Source organism: Taeniopygia guttata, chromosome 6 (assembly GCF_048771995.1).
Source record: "Taeniopygia guttata chromosome 6, bTaeGut7.mat, whole genome shotgun sequence".
Classification (NCBI taxonomy): Eukaryota; Metazoa; Chordata; class Aves; order Passeriformes; family Estrildidae; genus Taeniopygia; species Taeniopygia guttata.
In genome coordinates, this window is record NC_133031.1 from 21264822 (window position 1) to 21279684 (window position 14863).

The 14863-nt window shown below is 36.4% G+C and overlaps 1 protein-coding gene across 5 annotated transcripts in view; it reads left to right on the forward strand.

Moving 5' to 3' along the window:
- The window catches only part of MYOF (myoferlin), a 61539-nt gene that overhangs the window by 5559 nt on the left and 41117 nt on the right, over positions 1-14863 (forward strand). For all 5 annotated transcript variants that reach the window (XR_005980812.2, XM_030276092.4, XM_030276093.4 and 2 more), the window contains exons 2-10: positions 53-108; positions 970-1061; positions 7157-7265; positions 8500-8584; positions 10676-10836; positions 11334-11462; positions 12727-12789; positions 12902-12952; positions 14439-14469. Coding sequence is in view for 4 of the 5 variants with exons in the window: in XM_030276092.4 (XP_030131952.4) it covers positions 53-108; positions 970-1061; positions 7157-7265; positions 8500-8584; positions 10676-10836; positions 11334-11462; positions 12727-12789; positions 12902-12952; positions 14439-14469 (777 nt within the window). In the remaining variant the exon portion in view is untranslated. The remainder of the gene's footprint in view (positions 1-52; positions 109-969; positions 1062-7156; positions 7266-8499; positions 8585-10675; positions 10837-11333; positions 11463-12726; positions 12790-12901; positions 12953-14438; positions 14470-14863) is intronic.

Genomic DNA, 14863 nt, shown 5'->3' on the forward strand with positions numbered 1-14863 from the left:
TTTTGTAGTGCTTTAGCAAAACCAAGTAATCACGCTTTGTTTGTATTTGCAGATGAGAAAAAGAAAACAAAGAAGATTGAAAATGAACTCAATCCTGTTTGGAATGAGGTAATTAAAAAAAACAAAAAAACATCCCTGGACATTTTACAAGACAATGCTTGTAAAGTCGTTAAGTCTGTTTCCACAGCTGAGCATGACTGGAAAGGGGATCTAGTACTCTGTGTTCTTTCAAGGTGTTAGCAAATGCAGGTGAATGGATTCATCTTGCACCATGTATTATAATTTATTAGCAATGTGTTAATGTAAAACTAGATGGATAACTGATGAGTTTGTGGCCTGGTTTTGTTCCCACTTTCTTTCGATCAAAATGATACTCAGCCATGGGAACATAATGGGACAATTTATTATGCACTAGGAAAAACCATACAGAATTAAAAGAAATTCTGTATTGAAAGTCCTCATGGTTTATTTGTAGGCCTAGTCTTATGTTGCATCTTCAGGAATATTTTTCTTGGAGAAGATGTTTTCTTGGCAGTGTTTTTTCACAACGATAAATGAAAGTTAAAGACTTTTCTTACTTCTTCTAATTAGAAATATAAAGAAAGGGAGCACACATTGAATTTGTTTAAATTCAATAGCAACTGAGTTCAGCCAATATTGGGGTGGATTAATATCAATATTATGAATGACAAGACAATATGTATGCTAGTGTGAGGAAGTGGAAATGTAAAAGAAATTATGGTTCACTATTAAACAATTTAATTGTGCTATTGTTGCTAGCAATTAGCAAATCAAATACATGCTATGAGCATTTTTTACTTTACTTTTGCAAATGTAAGCTGGATTTGGTCTCTCACTATATGCAAAATTTGTTTCTGAATAAATTTGTTGTATCTGCTACTCTGCTGTTAATTTTTGCATAACTTGTCATTATCATTTGGGTTTGGTCTATTCTTTTTTTTTGCTCAGATTGTTGAATTTGACTTGAAAGGAATTGCTCTGGATAATTCGTCTTCCCTAACAATTATTGTGAAGGATTTTGAAACAATTGGACAAAACAAGTATGTTCCTTCTTTCCCTCTCCCTACCCATCCCACCCCAGTATTTAACACAACTCGCAATACAGAAGTACAGGGGGAAAATGGAACGGATAACTGATGTTTGCTGTGCTCTCTCTTTTCCGTTCTTTTCTGTCAATGCCAAGTGATCTCTGTTGCTGTTCTGAAAGGAAGTATGATCATGTCATCTTTTCTTTTTATTTCATGGCAGATTTCATGTGTCTTAGGCAAACATTCATGTTTACTCATAGGAGCCCAATTCCATTGTTAGCTTTTCTTTACTACTCTCTGCCTCCTCCCAACATGTGGATTCTGGTTTCCACAATACTCTAACAGCTCTGTCATAAAATCACTGTGAGTCAAGACAGTGCCCTCAGGTCTCTCATTCTTGAGATTCCTGCAGGTCAGTTAGGCAGGAATATATTGCATGCCTCTGACTTTAGGGAGATCTCGAAACTTGAGATAGGAAAGCTTATCAGTAGACAGAATTTTGTAATTGCACTTTATAATTCATCAGAAAATAAAGGAAAGTGATTATCTGAAGCACCTAAAATGTTTCACTTTGTACATGGGTTCAAAGTTAAGCTTTAAATATCATCTAGACTCATATTTGTAACTCTTAACCCCCAGCTTGTGCAAATGCCTGCTTGTTTTGCTTGGGTTTATGCACAGAAAGTTGTTCGCATCAGAGTAACACCTTCAAAGTAATGCTCTTTGTAAATAAATCCTCAATAACATCCTCATATTTGCAACATGTGATGTGTTTAGAAGGGATATTGGCAGAGAAACAGGATAAGGGGGTAAGAAGTGAGAAACACATGAGCAGGCATTCTGATTTAAACATAGTAATAGGAAACAGCATCTTGCAGTTCTTTTAAGGACACAAAGCACTGTAACAACAGAAGAGATTTGATATTTATGAACATTCACATTTAGGTGAAAGGAGGGAATTTGGAATAAGTTTCTCACCTACCAATTGTGTGTATGCATATCCTGTATTTCTGTAGAGTTACTGATCCCGAGTTGGGAGAGACTTAGGACTACCATATCATATATTTGCTACTTTTTTGAAGTGCTGCAGCATTTCAAGAGTGCTCAGTGGAAGAGTGTGCAAGTAACACTCCCATGGTTTGTCTGCATGATAGTTCAGGATTGAAAAGGTGGAGCACAATGCCTGACTAAGGTCCTTACTACAGAAAGCTATTCTAATGACAGTTTAAGAAACCCAGTGTTTGCTTCTGACATTCACAAGTAGACCCATTAACTTGGGAGATGTATTAGGTATCTAAGCTAAGTGGGATTTGAGTTGAAATCTTGAAAGTCTTTCCCTTTAGAAAGTCATGGTTTTATATATTTTATTTTAAAATCTAGATTTAATTTTGATATAGTTTTTGAGTGTAAAGAGCATGTCTAGGGGCCTCTGTTGCCTGCGAACGAGGAATGAGAAGAACCTACACCATGTCCTTGGCTCTATTTTCTTTCTTCTGGCGGAAAATGAGCAGCGGGGATTGCTGTTGTTACATTCAAAGTAATGACAACTTTTGCTCAGTGTTCTGCTACTGTCTGTCTATAGGCCAGAAGCAGAGCCCTGTGTTTCTCAGGCCAGCCTCCCTCTCTGGCTGCTCACTCACAAAGCTCCTGGCCAGCACACACTCTGCTGGCCCATGCACTCTTAGTCCTGACTAGATGCAGACACCTGGTCTGTTGCTATGCCCAAGAGGTGACTACAGAACCTAGAGAGCAACAGACTAGAAGATTGCTGTATAAAACTTGATTTGTTCTTGTTCCTAAAAGCTGATATAACTGTTCATCCAGTCTGGAGGAAGAGTACAGTGGATGTTAGTCTGCTTTTGCACTGTGCCAAGGCACTGAACTCATTGCTTTGGCATGTTTCTGTAAATTAAGCCTGAAAGAACATTTGGATATTTTTCCATTCCTTTGTTTTCCAAAAGAGGAAATTTACTGCTTCATTTACAGGATCACTAAACTTTTGTAGATAGGTTAATGAGTGCTCTTCATGGAGAAAAGTCACAATAATTGGAAAAGATAAATAAAGCAAACCACTGTATACAGACAGAACATCATAGGAATAAAGCCGAGGACTTATGTGATTCATGCTTAGATTTTCTGGCATAAAGACGTTTGGAAAGAGCACATCTGTTATCTATTACATCTAATACTGTTAGTAGAAAGATTTCAAATTCTCCGAACACAAATCTTTCTGCAGTTAAAAAGTCCCAAAAACCTCACAGTAATGTCAGTTGTCCCTGTGAAGTTAAGAGAATGAGCTGGGATTATGTGTTTCCCCGTGTTCTTTGTGTAGTTAGTAACCTAGTGAGACAGGAAAAACAGATTGGGCACACCCTTTCTTCTAACAGAAAAATGCCACTACAAATGAGCAGTGCAGCAAATTATTTAATCATTACTAAAGGTTTCTCATAGTTAAATAACTTCCAGATTGTTTAAATCCTCCTACAGCTGTACCCTTTTGAGTGGATTCTTTTCCACATCAGTGGGACTGTACATAGTTTCAGGATTGCCTTGTATCCACTGTATGGAAGATCTAGACAGTTTAAGACTCAGTTTTGGGGTTTTCTTCCTTGTTCAAAACAGTATCCATGTTTTGTTTATTTTTAAAAGTTTGTTCTTGCAAAGAGTATTATTAAATTAATAAAGATAAAATAGAGGTTTTTCTCAATAAAAATATTTAAACATAGCAGAAATAAGAGAAGGTGGGTGTTGGGTCTTGTAGCATACTCTATAAGGAAATATACACACTGAGAAAGAAAGGATGAGTTTATTAATTGTAACTGCAATAGCATAGAATCAAGTTGCTGATGAGAATAATAAATATAAACCTCTGCCAAAATATACCCTTAAAAATAGATGAAGAGAATTTAAATGCTTGACTCTTCAGTAATTTAAACCTTGAGGCTTTCAGTAGAAGTAGCATGTAAGCAGCTAGAGGACATGATAGGCTAAAGAATTTACTATATATTGCTACCTTCAAACCAAGAGGAATAATAAAATGGTTGGTACTGTGAGTAAGCACTTCTTGATCCAGACATGGGTGTGAAGTTTCACTTCACTTGGTTATTTAGGGAGCTAACAGGAAGTGCTAACCACAGCACCAACGGATTAATTAGCTTTGGCACAAATGCAGTGCTTAGTAGTTGGTCATCAGTAGTTCAGTGATTTCATGCTTATAAACTAGGTGTTTTTCTTTTATCAGTGTGGGAAAGCTGTTGTAGGCCTGGTAAGGTTCAAAATCAGCTTCTGATTAGGGATTTTGCATTCAGTTTTGGTGTTGTCTCCAGTGGTAGACCAGAATGTTTAAACTGCTTGCAGAACAGGGTTTTTGCTTTACTTCTGCAAAGCTGGAAAAGTTTAAGAGAACAGTCTGATTGGGCATTATACCTGTGGAATTCTTAGGAATAGCCAAAAATATTTAAGAAACAATACTAATTTGTTTTCTACTAAAACAGCTGATGAATGGAAGGTCAGAGGATGCATTAAGCTATTCCAGTAGCAGAAGCTGTCACACTTGATGGTGTCAAGAGACTAGTGTGACCTGGAATTAAATGGGCAAATGTTGATCTTCTCAGGCAAGAGAGAGAAAGCTGCAATAGGTCCAGTAAAGAACAGTGTCCTGTGATGATGTACAGGTGGTAGAAAGTTTTTTCAGCTGTGCTTGGAAGGAAAGGATTCCTTGTAATTTTGTAAGTCATGGCTTCAGATGGAGGTCACATACAATCCTGCCTGAAGGTAAAAAGTCTTCAGAGTTCAGAGGAACCCAGCAATTTCACAGTAGCCATGCAGAGAACTGGGGTCTAGTTACCTGTCAGAGGGAAGTATAGGAGCAGACCTTGCAGCACGGCACTGAACATCAGTGAGCTAGTGATGGACATGATCTCCCAACAGCTCCTGAGATCTGACATAGCTGACTTAGTGCAAAGATTAGAGACCTGAGAGAAGCATGTTAGAAAAAAGGCTTTCTCTAAGACTTGTACAAAGGTGACCAAGATGAGACCTAAGGATGACTTTGAGGCATTCCTTGTTACTTTGGAATGTATTACTTCAGTGGTTGAGTAGCTGTATGATCAAAACCAGACTGGACATAGTCATGGGTAACCTGTTCTAGCTGACTAACCTTGAGCAGAGGCACTGGACTAGATGATCATGAGTGATTCCTTCCAACCTCATCAGTTCTGTGCTTATGATAAGGGAGGGGTGAAACATCCCAAAACCAGTGAGCAGGACAACTTTTGGAAAGGCAGAATAGTGTCCAAAAGCTTAAAATTTGGCCAGAGTCTAGAAGTGGACTAAGAGATTTTATAGACTGAATATTAAATTTCTCAGTCTTGTTAGAGTAGAAAAGCCTGGAGACTGTTGTCACCCAGCCTGCTAAAGGAGGGGGAAATGAATGCAGGCAGATAGAGAAGCAATCTATAGAGGCAGCTGGTTGCAAATCAGAAGTCTGTGTAACTGATTCCCTCTTCAATCTGCTGAAGGTGATCACTGTTTTAAAAATGGTTACTGTGCATTCAAATGTGTGCAGTTATCATTTGTACAGGGCAGACGAGGATGTAGAAATGGAAATGTACAGTGGAAAATTTGAGAAGCACTACAGGTGAATGGCAATTCTTGAGTTAATGTCACCAGAAGGAGGGTGTGGTTGCTGAAACATTCATCCTACTGATTTGAGATTACTTTGGGTGGCTTCTGAATTGTTTTGAAGTCACTTCATAAGCTCCAGTAAGCTCAGTAAGCTTATATCAAATCAAAAGGTCAAGTCTATATAAATTTTCTACAAATGTGCATAGGAAAATATTTACTTCCTCTTTTTTTCCCTTCTGTGGCACCTCAAAATATGTAAGTTTCTGCAGTTGAACAGAAGTTGTGATGTGTAATACCTGTAAGGTATATTTGAAGGAAATTGATGTTTTATACTTAGGTATCCTAATGTACTTTGCAAAAAATTAATTTATGTTCTCGTAACACAGTATGGAAAAGTAGCTATAATAGTGCTCTTGCTTCATGTGAAAAGATACCCTTGCACCCTTAGCTGCTCCATGAATAAGCTCTGTAACTTCAGGGGACCTCAGGTTCTTTGTGTACAGGTTTTTTTTTTCCTGCTTTGGCAGCAAAGCTGATATTTTATTTGTGACACATGATCTTTGAAATATTTACAGGCTAAAATTATCTTGGCTTTTTCATGGAAAAAAAAAAAATCACAGTTATTCCAGTAATCCACTCCAGTATGGGAGTAAACTGCTGCTACATAGCATGGGAATGAAATACAGTGCCATGTGTCATGAGACCAGTACCACACTAAGAAATTTTGCCTAAAAGTAGTCTCTTGGGCTAAAAGTACATGCAATTTTCATCTTTCTGGGACAGGGTGGCAGTGACAGATGCAGTCCCAAAGTAGGCAGAAGTAGCTCAGAAGAGTCTATCACATGTCCAATCCCTCTGAAACCTGCCTTTGGCAGACTGCTCTAGAATCCTTAGAAACAGTCTGAGAATTTAGAATGGAGAAGATGAACCTGTTCCAAAATGCAGAATATGAGTAAGAAGATTGATTTTGTGATTCTCTTGTAGGCGCATTGATTGCATTTGTTCTGTATCACTGTTTTCATTACAAAGACGTGCCTGGTTTTGTGTCTCTTTCTGTGTAGTACAACAGCTGTTGTACTTAGTTTATGTTCACTGCTTCTTACCTGAGAGTTTGCAAATCTGTAGGGAAAGAAATTTTTATATTCTTCAGTTTACCAATGAGAATTCAGTGGTAGAAGTAAGTGACATTGCTATTGAAAGTTATATACACAGGATTATTTTCAAAAATACATGAAAGATTCTTTCATTTTTTAACCTGTGGCTGCCATAAACCAACACCAACAAATTTGAGTGTAATGAAACAGAAATTAAAAATTGGCAGTACGCAATCATTACATGGCATTTGCAATGGTCTTGTTGTACTTTGAGTTTTCAAGTCATGGCTGGAGTTACTTGGTTGACTAACAGATGGTAGCAAAAGAAAAATTGGAACCTCTGATGTATATATTTGCATTCTAATAATGTTTTTTATTTAATTTCAGATTAATTGGCAGTGCATCCGTAGCACTTAAAGATCTTGTAGGTAACCAAAGCAGATCTTTTCCCTTCAAACTCATACCTCTACTGAATGACAGGGGACAAGAAACTGGAGTGAGTGACTTGCATTTTCTTCTTTTACTGTATTCTTGATCAAAATGCTACAGCAATATCAGTTTAATTCATGGAAATGTCTAGCAAAAGCTCCAGACAGAGGAAAATTATAATGAGAGATAATAAAGTCTATATGATTTTGTTTTCTCTGTATATATTATGTATTTGTATATATGTGTAATAAATATTATGGATCACAGAGTATATATGGAAATCAGCCTGATGTTGAAAAGTGCATTTTCCAAGTACCAGATGGAGTTCCCACATGCACCTTTTTGCCATATGCTTTGTAACAGCTCCCTGTGTCACTGCACTGACTCTGGAAAGCACATGATCATGTACATGTTCACTGCCAGCTCCCTTCAGAAAGTTACACAAGAACTTGCTTAACTTGATTAAGCACATGTTTAGATTTAAATGGTTATTCACTCAGTTATTAAGTAGGTTTTGGACCCTGGGACCTTACTGTGTTTGTGCAGTGTAGCTTTTAAGGCACTTCATGCTGCATTCTAGTACACTCGGTCATGAGAGACTCTAAGCGCAATTTCAGTCTCTCAGCAGCTGCAGTTTAATATCATGATTAGTTGGTCACAGGGTTGGGCTTTTTTTGCTGACTCCTCATGTTACTCTGGCAACAAGTAATAATAATGGTTTGTTCAATAATCCAAAAGCACAGTCAAGCACAAAAAAAGACAATTCTATAATTAGAGTGGAAAATGACGTATTGTTTTTCTTCCAGGATGGAGATATGAACAAGCAATTAGAGAAGCCAGATAGGAAATTTTACTTATGGTTCAGACTTGTTAAGTTGTTGATGAGATAGTGTTGTTTTTCTACTGCCTTTGTTTTCTGTCTGCAAATTTAGGATGTCACCTTGTCAGCCATGAATATTGTGGAACTAAAACTAACATTTGTAGAAAATTTTACATGCTTGTATTGTGACAGATTTTTCTAAATATAAACACAGCGACTCAATTTCTTAGATATTAATTTAGATATTATTTCTTAGATAGTATTTCAGAACCTAGTCCATTAGCTGAAAATTGTGTAATCTTTATTGTTTGTATATATTTATAGCTTAATAATAGTTTATTAATTTACTAGTAGCTGAAACATTACAAAACTGTTGTGCTCATGAATAGTTAACTGTTCGTGCACAGTGTTAGAACAACTTACTACTTTAAATCAGCTGTTGTGAATACTGTAGGCTACATAAAAAACTTTTTCTCTATAGGCAACAATTGATTTGGTAGTAGGATATGAGCCACCAGCTGGACCTGCAAATCCAACTGATCCGGGAGGGACCAGTGCACAGGAAGGTATTTCATCCTTTTCTCAGAACATTTTTGTTAAAAGCTCTAGGAGCTGTTTAAGGTAAGGCAAAGGGTGATTCAGCAGCACTTTCACTAGAAGCAAACATGTCAAGACTGCCAGATAGTTATTTCAAAGAAATTAAGGATTGTTCAGAAGCTAAGAAAAAAATTGGGATTTCCTGACATAAAATGGATTTTAGCATAATTTTCTCTGTTTGTTTAAAAACTTTTCAAAATTACTTTTGTTTAGGAAAGAAGGATTTTTGAGTGCTCAAGGAAGCAACAATTATCTGCTGCAATTCTAGGGCTAAGCAAAAAGCAGAGACGTTCCATCTATTAATTTCAATGTCAGGGAGCTTGGTGAAAAATTTTCTTAATTAATTAAACCTCTTTTCCCTTGTAGAACAATTAAGTTTTAGAAGACACTGTTTTATATTAAGTTGATATTTGACTAGGCAATGAAATACTATGATTAGTAGGGAATATTCTTTCGTCTCTCTGTATATCATATTAACCAGGCTTTGGCTGAGAGTATTTTTGAGATCTGGTTTTCCAGACTCTTAAAATAACTTGGAAATAATAAGGTTTAGCAGTTGATTGGAAAACAATAAGCCTAATATCAAGGCTGTGTTTGTGAAGAAAGAAGGAAGTTTAATAAATGTTTTGTGTTTGAGGAGAAGTAAATCAGATTGACCATTATTTGGTGATAGATAGTAACATAAGAAGGAAAAAATTGAAATCAGAAGTCTTCTGGAGAGAAATATTGATTACACTGACTTCTCTCAGAGGTGTTCTTGGAGAGTGAAAGAATAAGTAATATAAACACAAAAGTTGTGTGTTAAATTACTGCATTTCAAAATAATTTTACAGAAATGTGCACTTGAAGGCTAAAAATGCAAACTCGCTTTTATGAGATTATTTGATCACTTTTTTTTTTTTTTCAATTATAACATACAGATAAAATTTTTAAATGGCAGGTTTTTTTTAGCTAGCACCCAGAAGCTGCATGAAAATTATTTCAGTGTGAATTATCAAACACACTTTAGTTAGTTATAGTAAATACCTATTTCCCATGAAATGAAATCACTTTCCCAGAGGGAGCTACAGCTCAATTTCAGGAATTAAAAATTAAGTGCTAGGGTATGTAATCAGTTAGCTGCATGGATCCAGCAAGGCAAATGCATTTTGAGAGATGTTAAAGATGTGTGTGGGGTCTTCTGCCTATAGTATGTCAGTCTCTCTGGTTTTATACATCTCTTACAATGACCATGATGGACTTTGTTACACAAAGTGATCATCAGCTTGTAATTTATGAAGTTAGAGTACATTCTGTTATTGCCAACCACCAGAGACACAGCTCATTCTCCCTCTAAATTTTACCATAGTCACTGTCCAGTTAAGAAGAGCTGGAAGCACAAGGAAGTGACCACTTTTGTGGTTTAGGTATTTATGGATCCTATTTTGCAATACTGGAATCTCAGAGTATGATTCAATATTACTGTGTCATGTGGTTGTAGAACTGTCTTCCACAGAGCTATTTTGATTTCAGAACTGTCAAAGAGCCTTACTGAAAAACTTATTCCACACTTAAATGTTGTGGAGAAGGATTCAGCTTTATTTTGGATGGCAAACCCTAAATGTATTAGTGCATGCAAGGTTCTGAACTAAAAACCAATGTTGTGCTATAGCCTTGTCTTGCTGATGGGAAACAGTAAGATTCATTCAACAGCAATGTTTATTCAGCTGGAATAAAATGAATCACTTGTGGTGAATTATGAACTAGTTGGAGACTGATTACAGCTCAGCTTTGCTTGAATTAATTGATTAAAAAAGTGTATGGGAATTGTATTGGACACTCTGCATCCAGAAGAGAGACTAATCTAGAGTTAGTTTGGCTAGGATATAAGTTGTTCTTAAGCAGGCTAAAATGACTAGCTTTCAAAAGGAGTTGGAAGAATGTAGTTGGCAAAAACATTGTTGATGTGAGCTAATAATAGAATTTTAGTGGAAGTCTTAGATATCAGACTCTTACTTCTGTAACTTCAACAGCAAGTTCTGCTATTTATTTATTAATTGCACTTTTTTTTGCTGTATGAGATGGAGAAGAAGATGGAGATTACGAGGATGGGTTGGATGGTCCAGTTGGTGGTATCACACCAACAGTTCCAAGTGGCACAAAGGAGGCCCAGCTAGCTAAACGCATCACCAGGGGAAAGAAAACACGGAGAATCCTCTCTAACAAACCACAAGATTTTCAGGTACTAGATTTATTAAATATTGCATGTTCTCTTTTTCTGCTGAGCGTAACACTCCTCCTTTTACACAGCCTGGGCATAATTTAATGTCAGCTTACCTAATGCACCACAGAGATAATTAGCCTCTTCATTTCAAAGCCAGTATTTCAAAATTAGTCCTCAAATGTTCCTGTTACTGAGATGTGTGATTTTGTACATTTCTGACTGAAATAGGGATGAACCTTATTTGCTTTATAGTTGTACAAATTTCAAACTACTGTAGAAGCTCTAAAAATAAATGATAAAGGCAAGTGAAAAAACTCCAGCAAAATAATTATCTCTAACTTGTCTTGTAAAATTAGTTACCGTCATAATTAGGCTTGCAAAGTCTAGTTCCTATTTGTCAGCTACTTCAGGTGTTGGCTAACATTTTTGGTGGTAAAATAAGGAATTGTTGTGATCAGGATCACAGATAATATAGATAATTAATTGGTACAAATATTTGGGTTTTTTTTTTTCAGATTCGTGTTAGAATTATTGAAGGTCGTCAGTTGCCTGGAAATAACATAAAACCAGTTGTCAAAGTTCATATTTGTGGTCAGACACACCGGACAAGAATCAAAAGGGGAAATAACCCATTTTTTGATGAAGTAAGTGGTGTAACACTCTAGCTGAAGTGTTGAGGCTATCAAACGTTGAGAAGTAGTTAATACTGCTTTCATTATGATCAATTAATAAGAATTTACTAATATTTATGGGTAATTATGGCTAACATGCATTATGCCATTCCCAGTCCCTTTCTTTATGTATTCACATCACTAAACACATCTCTGTCACCAACAGTTGTAGCAGATAAAACTAGCTAGAAGGAAGTCAAAATTCATATGAGACATACAGAATATTTTCTCTGGTGCAGTTGGCCATGTGACAGAATCACTTTGAATAGTTGTGTTCAGGTTATAAAAATCACAGGAAAATTAATTAGAAATCATTGTAGACCTCTGTGGTGTGTGCAAACAAGTGCTCAGTGCAATGCTATAGACTGCCACAGAGTCTGGAAATGTCACTGCCTTGCTACCCATGATTCGTAAAAGCACAACTAGATTTCTCTGTCTAGACAGGGGCTCTGTGCATCAAACACACTGAAATACAGGACAAAATTCAAAGCCACCTAAGGGACACTAGAATGATCCCACATCTGAAAGATTAATGTTGCAAAACTGAAGTGTAATCTAGAAAATGCTGAGGATAACTCATTATCTGTGCATGTGTGAAAAATTCAGAAGATTTTGGAATTGCATGGCAAGCATGTTTAATGCAGACAGGCAAGACCAAGGAATTTATAAAAATTTGAAACTTGAACTAAGCTGTAGGTAGCAGTCAAGATTTCTGAAGCCATGGAAAAAATCGGGAGGGCAGAAAGCCGGTTGCACCTTATATTGTAAGAATTCCTTGGCAGTCTCAACATCCATAGTAGTCTAAAACTGGAATAGGAATCACTCTTACCACTAACCCTAAACAAGGCCTCTTTGACAGCTACAGCAGAGATGGTTAGAGCAGGATTTAATGTTCTGGTAAATGAACTTTATAGTTTCTGAAGTTGTTTCCCTGAGAAAAATACAAAGTGCAGAGCAAGGAGCAAAGGACAGTGCTGGAAGTTTGCAGCATAGTTATGCTGACAATGTTTGTTCAAATGGAAGTTGTGGCTGTCTTGTCTGTGTTGTACTGAGTCAATTTACCAAATTCAGTTTTTCATTCTGCACTGTTACTACATAATATATCCAGCAAGGAGGTGGGGCAAAAGTACTGTATCAGGCATGCTTCATGTGCCTCTTAAAATAATGCTTTTGCATTTTATGTTCAAGTAATTATGTGTTTATAAGACAGGTTTTTTGTTTGTTTTTACCTTGACAGATATTTTTCTACAATGTCCACATGACTCCTTTAGAGCTGCTGGATGAAACCATTAGCATTCGGGTAAGAAAAACCAGTGCATAGTCACAAGGCTGCTGGATTCCTGTAGCATCCTCTGGCCATTTCACCAGGTTGTTTAGGAACATTCCTGTTTCATGCTCCTCTGTCTTTTTAGGTGTATGATTCTCACTCTCTACGAGCAGACTGTCTAATGGGTGAATTTAAGGTGGGTATGAAGAAAGCTCCATATTTGGACTAAATTAAATCAAATGAGAGAAAAATTTTAATTACTGGTTTTAAATGTTTTAATTTATACTTCTTTTTCATGGGGTCATGATGATGTCTTGTTTCTCAAGCTAGAGACCATTTGCTCAAAGCACTAGTAAGCAGGTTTTTGTATTTGAGTAGAAGAGCGTTGTTAAAAAAAATGTGTGTGCTTTATATATCAAGTTCTCTAATTTGCATCCAGGTAACTTCTTCTTTTGTGGTCAGGTAATTATTTGGTATGAGGTAGAGTTTGAAGAGATAATTTTATTAGGTAGTTAATAGGCAGAATAGTGAGATGTATGATGGCATAAAGATACACATTCTCAAATGATGTGGAGAGGTCTTCCTTTGGTCACAAGTTACGTGAAAACAATGGTGGAAAAATCATTTAGTTGAAGTAGTTTCTGTGCTGCTGATGGTCTTTATTTGGATTTGTTCTGGTCAACTCTGGGAAGCAGAGAAGAATTACCATGGCAATTGTAATGTGGTTGGGATCCACTGTTACAACACTTCCAGTATCAGTACTGGCTGTCTTTTCTGCTTGCTTACTTGGTACTGCATAAATCCCGTTGGTCTCTAGACCAGCTTTTTACAAAAATATGCAAAGGGAGAAGAGTGCTCTTTTCTAAATTAAACACTTTCTGCCACAAAGCTGATTGCTTTTTGCTTCTCACTGCTTATTTTCTTTGTGATTTCTAGTGATTCAGTCAGTGGTGTATTGCTGTGTGGAAGACTGATTATTCACTAAGCAGGTGACAGCACGTCACTCAGCTACTTTCTGTTCCTGCAGGCACACATTCCAACAGGAAACCACAAGGGTAATTCTGTCTAGAAAATCACCCTTTCAGACTTCACCTGCAAGGAATACTGGCCCCAACTGCCATAAGCAAACATACTTACATTCCTGAACGTGTTTATAATCTGATTCAATGAATGAGGCAATCTTGTCCAGATTTGACACACTGAGGAAAGAAATGGTCATAATTCTTAAAAAATAAAAGGAAATTATTAATTTTTTTAAAAACAGATTTCACTTCTGGAGTTGAAGGATGAAATTTTAAGCAGGAAGAAGTAACAAAAATATTCTGAAAAGCCTGTCTGAACATAAAATAATGAATGAGCTTAGGGAATTCAAAAAGCAGTAAGCCAGCTCCATTTTGTGTCTCTGGTAAATGAAAAAGCTGGGAATCCAAGAGGGGAAGAAAATAACTACATGTGTTAGTTCTAATAATCTTTTCTTGCATTTTCTTCTTGGCTGCTCTATCCCTTTGAAATCCCTCATTTTTCAATGTAAGGCATTTTCTCTTTTTCCTCCTAGTAATATTCTATGTAAACCACCTTCTCTTTGTGACAAGAGAAAAATGTAGAAAAAATGGGGGGAGTTGCTCAACCATTTTTCTGTTTTGATATTTCTTCAGAGGTAATGCCTTTGATCTTTATTTCAGATTGACATTGGCTATGTTTATGATGAGCCTGGTAAGTAATGTTTACTTCAGAACCTCTTTCCTTGAAACTACAAGTTGAAATGTTTCCTTAAATTTCTTAAGTAAAAGAAGAAACTTAATGTAAAGTTTGTGGATTTAAGTATTAACTTCAAAAAATCCCTCAATATATAACTCTTTTCAGTGAATTCGCAACAGGCTCCTTTTTTATCAAAGACCTAAAATTTGAAAAACAATGCAAAAATATTTGATAACTATGTCCCTGGATAGTTTAACACCAGATTTCTTGTTTTGGATGGCACTATTGAGACCTGTCTAGGACAGGATTAGTTTGTTAAATAATTAGGGTAATTTAGGATAAAGCATACTTTTGAAATAACTCACTACTTATATGATGTCTGCCATTTTGGAATGGACATTACTGAGGC